General features: G+C 41.1%; 1 protein-coding gene across 1 annotated transcript; it reads left to right on the top strand.

Annotated features, from left to right (window-relative positions):
* Positions 1-6,016: 6,016 nt before the first annotated feature.
* On the top strand, positions 6,017-9,853 carry NDUFAF4 (NADH:ubiquinone oxidoreductase complex assembly factor 4). Its single transcript, XM_059469261.1, has 3 exons — positions 6,017-6,192; positions 6,802-6,899; positions 8,994-9,853. Exons 1-3 carry the CDS (start codon positions 6,066-6,068, stop codon positions 9,306-9,308), a joined length of 540 nt encoding a protein of 179 aa, XP_059325244.1. The 5' UTR covers positions 6,017-6,065; the 3' UTR covers positions 9,309-9,853.
* Positions 9,854-10,596: the final 743 nt, after the last annotated feature.

Raw genomic sequence — 10,596 nt, 5'->3', positions numbered from 1 at the left:
GCTCAGAAGAGATGCAGGAAGAATGTAATTAATTTTCTGTAATATTGTACATAGAGTATTAGGGAATAATGCAAAATTAACTAAAACAGTGCAGCATTATTTGTCTTAACTATATCCTTCTCTGTGACACACATTTATGGGTACTACTGCATTAGGTGTAGACCAAATCCTTTGTAGTGGATATTATTCCTGTTACAACACTGGTACAATAATCCATACTGCTATAGTCCAAAATCAAATAAAATGTAATATTTTATGGTAAATAAAGTAGATAATAAAAGTAGATAATAAATCTATTTTCCCCAATCATCAATATTGAATCATGTTATTTAAAACTGTGTCTCTAATAAGGGCCTCCGCAGGGTATTTCACAGTAAGGGGTAAAAGAAACAAAACCCATGTAGTAGACAGAACATAATTATGAAAAATCTTCCCTTGCAGATTTCTTTTCTGACACTCACTGAATTACACTCCAAATTCTAAGAATTTTTGGTTCATTTCAAATGAAGATTTTTGTCTAGAGCTTTGGATTCTTTCCCAATATTTTCATTCTTATTTATCCTGTATAAATGTTATTGAAGTCAATAGGATTTTATCTGTTTTATATGTTTTAAGATCAGCTTCTAAACTTAGAGTTTAGAATAAAGTAATTTCAACAAGAAATTTAAGGAAAAATTGTGCTTAAATCAGCCAGACTTTAACATTGTAACTCTACTGGAGACTGCACATCTCAGAATACTCATTTGTTTCTTGGACTAAATGTTAAATTAATTTAATGTATTTCTCCAGTCTTATGGTAATGCAATTTTGCACATTCATCTTTACTTCAAGGCCTTTAATTAAAGGTTGTAGGTAGTAATCCTATGGTCACATTTTCTTTGCTCTGCAGTCTGGTAACTTCCCCTGATAGAATCCTCTTCCAGAATTAGTGAAGATATATTTGCTTTTTAGAAATTAGAGGACTTGAAATGGCTTGTGGAAGCTGCCAAGAAAGAAATGTAATCTCAGTATGGTATTCCTTGAATATCTGCAAAGAATCCTTTGCATGTGTCAGGCAGATTTTTAGCTACTGCATCTAAAAAATCACAGGTATAGGACATGGACTCAAATGCTACTTACCCAGCATAACACTGATTAAGCCACTGAGCTATTAAACCACACTGTAACTTCTCCAGCTTCTTAAGATCTATATATAAGCCTTCTTTAGGACTGAGATATATATAAAATGGTTTTAGTAGTGTTCACTGAGGTCATTTTGGCTTTCCTGTTCTACACACAATTTGGCTCCCCACAGGTAAATAAACTACTTGAGTTTTTCATGTAATTCACACCTGCCAATACCCAATTTGTAAATTGCAGATGGATGCAATTAAAGTGTAAAATTACTAAATAAAACTGGTTCTGCAACTACTTATAAAAGCATGAAAAATCTACTTGATACATCAAGTCACAGACAATACAACTAAATTATAAAGTTATGTATACAAAAATGCAGAACCCTGTATAAATATGTATGTATAATCACAAATTAAAACCATATAGAGAGACTAGAAATATCCTTTGGGCATGGAAAAATATTACATTGTTGTAGAAGAGCATCTTGCCAGCACACTTAGGTTATACATTTGCTATTTTTTATGTGTTATATTTCATAAAATAAACTCCAGCAGATAGCTAATATTCTGAATCCATTCACCATCTCTCTTCTTAGTAAATGTAACTGTTTAAAATACATTTGTGTCCCACATGCTGGGACTATCAGAGAGCTACTGCAGTGGCAGTGAAATAAAATCATGGCTATTGTTACTGCCTCAAGTCAGTACAAAGATGTTGTTTGTCTTGGGTGCTGTTGGAGCACAGCAAAGCCAGCCCAAGATGAGGCAGCCACCACTCCATTCCATCCAGGCTCTTCCTGATTCACCTCCTCCTCCTCATTGGAGCTGGTACAGTTGTTTCTGTCACTGCTGCAGGGAAACAATCTGGGAGCAAAGTGCAAACTCACAAACAAACAAACCAACCAACCAACCAGGCAGCAATACCAGTTCACAGTATTCACACTACTCCTTTCATAGCCCTTTTTTTTTGTTGTTGTTGTTATTCCAGTGTGATTGATACAGCTTAGAAAAATTATTAAATCAGACCATCTGTGTGATGCTGTTTGCTCTGGAGGTGTTCCTACAACCTCATGCTGGCAAGAGGGATGAACTCAAGCCAGGGTTACAAGAAATAACAGGGATGTCAGCTGTCTCAACTACTATTGCAGCTGAGAAGAGAACAGGGGGTACTGAACCCTGTGAATAAAAATGAAGGAAAAAGGCATGTGTAACTGATGAAATTCATTTATTCCAGCACCAGGCTGCCTCATTCCCAAATATGCTGGCTCTTACTGTGCATTTCCAAGTCAAAATAACCTGCTAATTGAGAAACAAAAATCAGACAGGAAAAAGATGGAAGATGATGTCAGGTATATCAAGCCACAGTCCATCAGGAGAATTTAAATGCAATGTCTTTGGAATTAGTATTATCTGACAAGGAGCTAGTGATCTGTCTGGGCTGGTGTGTGAGTCTGGAACACTGAGCTTGCTGCACTTGCCATAAACTTCATCCACATAAGGGCTTGATAAAAACTCCTTTAAATAAAGCACTGCAGCCACCTAGCCTTGAAAATATGCAAGTGTTCAGGAACACTCTGATCACAGACTGGAATTAAGCAAAACCTTCAGTGTAGATCCTTCTGTAGATACTTCAGAAGCCAGTAAAAGATGGATCAGTTGAAACCAGTAACAGAGAAATAATCTGAATTAGGTAACAGAACAACCAAAAAATCACTGAAAGGTGAAAGTGATCCATCAGTAAATCCATCTCTCTTGAGTTCATCTTTACAAAGTGCAAGACAGTCATTTTTACTTGGCTCATAATCAATTCTTGCTAATGCTGTGTTCTCTGGTTCTGCCTAACACTGATGAGATAAGGAACAAAAGGATCAATGCTTTCATTGTGTTTACTGGTAAACCAGTAATCAGGACAGAGGACTCAATTCCCTGAATCCTAATGATACATGAATTTGCTCAAGTATCCATTTAGACTGACATCAATTATGAACAAACAACAACAGAAAGACAAGAATAGGAAAACAGTTTCAGAGGTAGAAAATGTGGACAGCATCAAACACAAACCTGTGCTGCTGTATGAGGGCATTCCTCACTTCCCTCTGTGGTCAACTGCTGTGCCATTCCCACACCTCAAATCACAAAGCAAACCTCACCTGCCTCCTCTCCAAAATTCTCCAGCTGGGCACCTTTTACCAAAAAAGACTCTTATTTCACTGAGATTACCTGCCCATCTGGACTCATATTCTGATTCCTGATCTTCTGAGTAATAAAGACAGCAAAGAAATTTTAGTAGTACCACGCAATAACACAAGTTAGCAACAGACATTCCTTTTCTCCCTTCTCTAAAGGGAATTTTCAATAGGTCAATCAGACTTTTGATGCTAGTTAAATACAAAAGTTAATTTTTAATTTTTCACTCAGCTACAGAACTAGCTGAGAAAAAAAAATACACACAACATATAATGAAAACTGAGATGGAAAACAAAAAAAGATTAAAAGAACAAATGTACTTCTTACTTCCCAGGTACCCAGTAGCTTCAGAAATTTCTCTCTTAAAAGGTATGGAAGGATTACAAGGAGATCTAGTGTGGAAGCCTACAGCATGCATATATCATGAGAGTTACAGTATTTTTCTCTGATGTGTTTGGTGCTGTCCAGTGTTGAGAACAGGCTGCTATGAAAACTTGTTGAGAACAGGTGTGTATGAATCCAGCTGGATAGTCTCTGTTCTTCTCATGGGCTATTTTGTTATTTTTGAATTCTCTGGAAAAATTCAGACTCCTCGTTCAAGAAAAATGCATCCCATTTGAAACTCTATCTAAGCTGAGTACACATACATTCATTTTTTAATCATCTCACTTGCAGATGTTCTATATGGAAAAAAAATCCAACCTCTTGATTACTGACATTTAATATCAACATGGTCAAACTGGTAAAATACTAAATTGGTAAAATATCAAATTGTATTAAAAATATTGTTTTCAATTTCAGTTATTCTGCTTGCTACAGTCTAAGAAAGATTCTTCAGAATAAAAACCTTGGACTTTTGATACATATTTATACATGAAAAGAACAGCCTTGTGCCATCCTCAGTTGTAGGAAGTGACAGGCAGAGCATGACATCACTTTTATTTTTAACTGACTGCTTTCTGGTGAATTTGTTTTGCTGTCAGTACATATTACAGCAGTGTTAATCACATTCAGGCTTTACGAAGACAGAAGCTCTGTGCTGAGTTTGATTCCACAAGCTGGGAGTTCTCAGCTTTTGAAGGAGAAACTTTATTTCAAATTTGCCACAATAGCTGATCTGCATATGGATCAGAAGAATTTGTAAGAATACAAATCTAAAGTACCTATGAAAGGTCTATAACCACCAAATGCATCCATGTGGATTTCTCCATTATAGCCACACCACACAGACTCACCACTTACAAAAGCATCAAATCCCGGACTCAGGAACACAGGTAAGTGTGTTCCTGAGTAATTGACTATAGATATTGAATTAAACTTACCTACAGATATTTAATTAAACTTATCACCAGTCTGACTTCAGCACATTTTAACAGCTTCCTATTATCACTGTATCACCGGTCTCCTTAATTCACTTGCATGCGATGTCTAAAATAAGACAGGGTCAGTAAGCTTATTACCAGAGAACAAAAACATGTTTCTATTCTCCTACAGACTGTGAGAGTCTGTAAAATAAACACGTGGAGAAACTGCATCTTCCTGATTCCCAAAGAGAGCAGAAATCCAGCACACACCATGTTTACGCTGCCTTGTCTCCACTGCCTTTCAAAATCCATTTGGCTTCTCTCTAAGGAAAACACAGCCATTCATTAATCCAGCATTAAAGCACACTGTAGCCTTGACAACTATCATATCATAATTATTATTACTAAATTATGCTACTAGTAGGACTAGTAGGAGACCAAGTTCTGAAACCCCAGGTTTCCAGGTTTAAACAAAAAAAAAAAAAAAAAAAAAAGGCACAAGAAGTCTGGTCTTTTCTCTGTCCTTCATTAACACTCCCACCCCAGGTGACTTTATTACTTGATTCAGGTAACTAGTACCATGAACTAGCTACTAGCCCAGAAGGCACTAAGACTCTGCAAACAGCACACACAATTTAAAGCCATAAGGGAATTACTTATTGGCTAATTCACACAGCAGCTGGAATGAACGAGTCATTAATCTCTGTTGGCCAGACACCTTATCAGTCGTGGCTGAATAAAGTCAGGCTTTAATGCTTTTTGCATCAGGCCAGTAGCTCTTACTCCTCCTGCCTTCCTTTCTCCGAGGATTCTGTATCTTTTCACACTTGAATCTATAAACTGCTGACTTCATCCCAACAATTTTGATTCTGTTGACAAATTTACCTTTCATGGCTTAAGGCCTTCTCAGTATTTTCTCACAAGTAGTTTTCGCGATTTTTGCGAAGTCAGAAGAAAGGTTATTTGGCTGAGCTGAAAAGAGGGTCTGTGCCCTGAATGCATTGTGTAGCCTACAAATTCTCAGCAGTACTGGGGAATTGCCCCTCGCCGCTTATTTTTCGACCCACCGATAAATAAGCAGCCCCAGTCGCGACATGACGTGTCCGGGGGCTCAGCAGGCGCCCGGCCGCCACGGCTGAGAAGGAAACTCCGGGGCAGCCCGCGGCTCTGGGAGCATTCCGGGAGGGACCTCCCGGCCCGGGGCTCCCCTCACGGACGCCTCTAGAAAAGCCACGGCAGCACCGTCCGAGGCAGCGCCAAGGGCAAGGAGAGAGCGCCGCCGGGGCGCCGCGAAGCGCAAAGCGAACCGCGCTGTGTTCTCGCTCACTCGTTTATTTGTTCTTTTATTTGTTTGTTTGTTTGCCCGCGCTGCTCGGTTCATTTCCTTCCGGTGCATCTCCGGCACGGCACGCCGCCACTCCCCGGCGTGCCCCGTGCGCAGGCGCGGCCGGCGGCGGCGATGGGCGGGCGGGTGACCCGCGTGTTCCGGAATTTCAATGTGGAGAACCGAGCCAGCCGCGAGATCAGCAAGGAGAAGCCCACGCCCGCGCCGCGGCACCGCACGGCCCGGCTGGACGCCATGGCCGGTGAGTGAGCGCCGGCCTCGCCCGCCCGCCGGCTCCCGGTGCGGGACCGGTGACATTGAGAGCGGCGCGGGGCGCGCGGGGCATGCCGGGAGCCGCGGCGGCAGTGGCCGTGGGGCGGCTGTGGGGGACCGGGGCGGTCGCAGCGGGCAGCGGCGTGAGGGAGGCTGGTGGAGCTGGCCTGGTGGGCTGGGAGACGGGGGCGGCTGCTGGGACGGCTGCGGGGGGCGGGGCGGTCGGTGGAGGTGGCTGGTGGGGACAGGACCTGGGGACAGTTGATGGCGCGGGTGGTTCCGGGGACAGCTGCTGGAGGCGGTGGGGTCGGTGGTGGCAGGGATGGTGGCACGGAGCGGTGGCTGAGCAGCACCGAGCGTGTGGGCACTGTGTCCCGCCGTGCTGTGACGGGTGACAGGCCCAGCCCCAATTGTGAAGCCGTGTCGCTGAGGTCAGGGCTGTGGGAGAGGAATGACACCTTTCCCAGAGGGCAGGTGCATTTGCGGGAGCCGTGCCGCTGGGGAAGAACTAGAGGAAACGATTTGAGTCAGATCAATCTTTTCTTTCTTTTTTTTTTTTTTTTCTCCTCCCTTCCCTTCTTCTTCTCACTGCCTTTAGATAGCCCAGAGATAAAAGAAGAAGTTTTCAGAAAGGACGATAGGTTCCTCACCTTGCTCAAAGACGTTTATGTCGAGTCCAGAGACCCACCGGTGCGGGTGAGTGCAGCTTTGTGGTCTTCAAACGCAGCAAAAGCCTGTGTCAAGAAAAATGCTCTTTGTGCATAAAAGTTACCTTTTTTTCAGTAGATAAAAGTGGTATTTTTATTACTCTTCTATACATCAATAACACTGAGTGTGTCTGACCCCAGGTTTTGAATGTGTGACAAATCGTAATTATGCAAGTTCAAAATGCTAACACAGTCTTCCTTTTTAACGTTGTGTTGTTCTTATATTGTTTTTCACCTAAATTCCTATTTCTGCTTCCTATGAGGCAGGATCCTTCTTGAGGCTTTTGCAAAGATAAAGTAGTTTGCCAGAGGTCATTTGTGGAGTTGTTGGAAAAGACTGGGGCTGCTGGGGGAGCAGGGATGTGGTAGAGGACAAATATGATTACTCTTTAACTCAATTAAATGTTACACAATGCAGAGACTTTTTTTATCCAGCTCATGGAAGTGCCTTAGGTTTTTTCTACATAATCTTGTGGGTTGTATGGTCATCATTTCCTTATTGCCACTGGCTGCAATCTTTTACTTGACAGGCTAAGCATACTCCTTTGTAAAATGCAGACTGGGGTTCAGTGTCCTCTTTTCTATCATATTGTGCTGTGGCTTGTGTGTTTTACCTGTTTCATTATAGGACCACTTTATTCCAGCTGCTTTATTCAGCAATAAAAATTTTATAGTCAGCTAGCAAAATCCCTAAGTCTCTCTAATTTGCCATTTATATGGTATTCAAGTCTAAAAATATTTAAAATTCAAATAGATTTCTGTAGTTTCTACCTGAAATTTTCAAGAAATCTCTATCCTTAATTTCCACCACAGAGGTTAGGACTCTAATCTTGAAGTGCTGAAGGCCTAAATTCAGTATCTTTGAATATTCATGTATAAAGCTGCCAAGAGAGATTTGAGAAAAAGCCAAAGTGGAACAGATCTTTGCTTGATTCCATGCCTACTCTGAGTTTGCTGCCACAGACTTGCCCTTGTGCTGTGTCTGCTTGCAGCTGCTAGAGCACAACTGAAATGTAATCACAGAGACTTGTGGGCAAAGCAATAGAGAAGCTTTCTCCCATTCCTGATGTTGTCCTGATGACTTTGTGCATTGTGTACATGATGTGCACACACCTCTGTGTATGTTTGGGGTGTCTGCCTGTGGTAAGTGGAAAAGCACCAGCTTGGGAGCCCTCAAGTGGCAGAGTCCCAGAGACAGATGATCTAATTGAGAGTTGAAAATTCATTCATTATCCAAGCGCAGTTTTAGCAAAAAGCAGAAGACATGGAGAACAGGCCAGACATTCCTTGTGGCTGAGAAACAGACACACAGGTGCTGTAGGATCCACATCAGTTTTCTCAGCATCTGAGTTAATACTGAGTGTCTGTGTAATAATCAGTGGTTCTAGGCTCTGATTACTATATAACCACTTCTAAATTTAAGATAAGATTAATTGTGTCTTTTTTTTTTTTCAGTGTGATTCACTGATTAAATGTTAAAAAAGGAAATATGAGGAAGTGAAAGCTGTTTTGGAAATTACTTGGAAATATGAAGGGACACTAGAGAAGACGCTTTGTTGCAGTAATCATGGCAATTAAACTCCATATGATGCTGCAAAAGAGCAGGAAAGCTTGTTCTCTAGACAGAGCAAAAGAAGGGATTTATTTTAGTAGGAAAACCAAAATTTGAAAACAAAAGGAAGGGGAGAGAGACTACATGAAAAAGTTTTCCAGTGGTATCAGAAGGATACCAATTTGTTGTATGATTTTTTATCTCTTCCAATGAATCAGTACCAAGTATTAGGGTATCTGGATTTACATTTGCCTACCACAATCTGTAGTTTGCCTTGTGTGAAGGGCTGCCAAGCCAAGACAACACTTAGAGTGCAGTGAATGGGAGCTTTTCAGCATTTGGCTGGGAGCTGATACTCTGTGTAGAATAGCTGTAGAAGAAGCTAGGCTGGCTAAGCTTTTTTTAAAAAAATGGGGAAAGCTAACAGGAAAAGCTAAACAAAAAATATTTAGGAAAGCAGCTTAGCTGCTATGGTATACATAGTAAACAGAACTGCTGTTGAGCTCTTTTTGTTTTCCTTCCCTCAATTAGGTAAAAGATGGAGGTGGTGAACATCTTCCAAGTAAACAGGAGGAAAAGAGACTTACAAAATTAGGCCACCTGGAAGGTCTAGATGTTAAAAAAGTTCCTAAAGGCAAAATATCCCTTGTGGAGGCTCTGACACTTCTTAATAATCATAAACTTCAACCTCAAGTATGGACTGCAGAGAAAATAGCAGCAGAGTACAGTCTGGAACTGAAGGAGGTCAACTCTCTTCTGGAATTCTTCATTCCTTTCGCTGTGCAGGAATTTCCTAAAGAAACCAAAAAAGCTATAACAAGCCATAAACCAAAACAGTTAACATAAAAATATTTGCCAAAACCTTTTGTGATCTCACTCGTGTCTTCATTTTACTCTCAAGTATATTCCATGTCTGAAAATTCAGTTGATAAGGTGTCATTCAGCAAGGCTACTTCCTTATGCCAGTGAATGTATTCAAGCAATTCCATTCTCCATTGGATGGCTTCATTGAAATGCAGCAACTACAGTTTGTAAACCAGAATATGACTAATTCATGGAATGACAGCATGTCACACAGTTCTGACTACCCCATTCAAATGTTATGAACTCAGTTAAAGCATTTTACTGTAAGAATTTTACTTTAAGAGATTGCCTTTCTCAGCAGAGACTTCTTGGCCTGCAGCTAAAGAGGTGCTCTGTGGGTGTTGGCTCTGTAATTTCATGTTGCACTGCTCTTTCAAGGAGTTGCTGTCAAGGTGTGTGTATATAACAAACAGCTGTGTTTCTTTTGTGTAAGAATGGAATGGTATTTATACTTTGTAAAGAAGGTTAACCACAAGGAAAATTCAACTGTGTCAAACATAAAATAAAAAGAAAGTGAATAGCAAGAAGGCCTCTTTCTGGTGCTGGAACAGCAGTGGTTCATATGTAACTCCTCTTATACTCTATTCTCATTTAGCTTAAGTACCTGCACCCCTCCAGGTGCTGTTTGTCAGGGAATTTGTAGTGATGATCTTCTGGCATAAGTCTCTTGCAGCAGCCCATGGCATCTGCTGTATGAGGAACAATGCTTCATATTAATAGGTAGCAAGGACATACAACTGGATCTACTAATTGGACCCACTGGTAGGTCTTCTGTGAATGTTTGCCCTTCCTGTTACAACAGTCCTTTTTCCCTGTGGAAGCCTTGTCTGATCCAAGTGTGGGCTAGATCAGGTCATGTTTACTCACAGCATGCATCTATACAGATGCCACGAGGGTAACACACACCATGAGGCGGTGGTGGATTTTAACCCCAATACTGTGACTAGTCATGTCTGTAGGTAAGATGTTTTGCAGTGATGGTTAATCCTGTAGCAAAATGCGGTCAGATAAGCTGGGGAGATGGGGCAGCAGATAATCAGAATTGATATTTAAAAAAGCATTGTGGTTGCCTTCCTTTAAAAAACAAACCCAGAATCTTTAATTTTATGCCTGTCACCAAAGAAGGTGAATTTAAAGGGTGTAAGTCTGTGCCAGGCTTACAATGTAACTTTCAAGAACCTTTCTGCCAAGTCTTTGATTTGGAGTCTGGTAAACGTCTTAGCAAGAAGATGATAACTTTGTTATTTCACAGCAAGATTCCTTCACCTTC

Source organism: Ammospiza nelsoni, chromosome 3 (assembly GCF_027579445.1).
Source record: "Ammospiza nelsoni isolate bAmmNel1 chromosome 3, bAmmNel1.pri, whole genome shotgun sequence".
NCBI classification, from domain to species: domain Eukaryota; kingdom Metazoa; phylum Chordata; class Aves; order Passeriformes; family Passerellidae; genus Ammospiza; species Ammospiza nelsoni.
The sequence above is the reverse complement of the archived record's forward strand: the minus strand, read 5'-3'. Positions and strand labels throughout refer to the sequence as shown.

Coding starts and splice junctions, on each gene's coding strand:
- NDUFAF4 (XM_059469261.1), top strand. CDS start 6,066: ATGGGCGGGCGGGTGACCCGCGTGTTCCGGAATTTCAATGTGGAGAAC. Junction 6,193..6,801: donor CCGGCTGGACGCCATGGCCG/GTGAGTGAGCGC, acceptor CACTGCCTTTAG/ATAGCCCAGAGATAAAAGAA. Junction 6,900..8,993: donor CCAGAGACCCACCGGTGCGG/GTGAGTGCAGCT, acceptor TCCCTCAATTAG/GTAAAAGATGGAGGTGGTGA.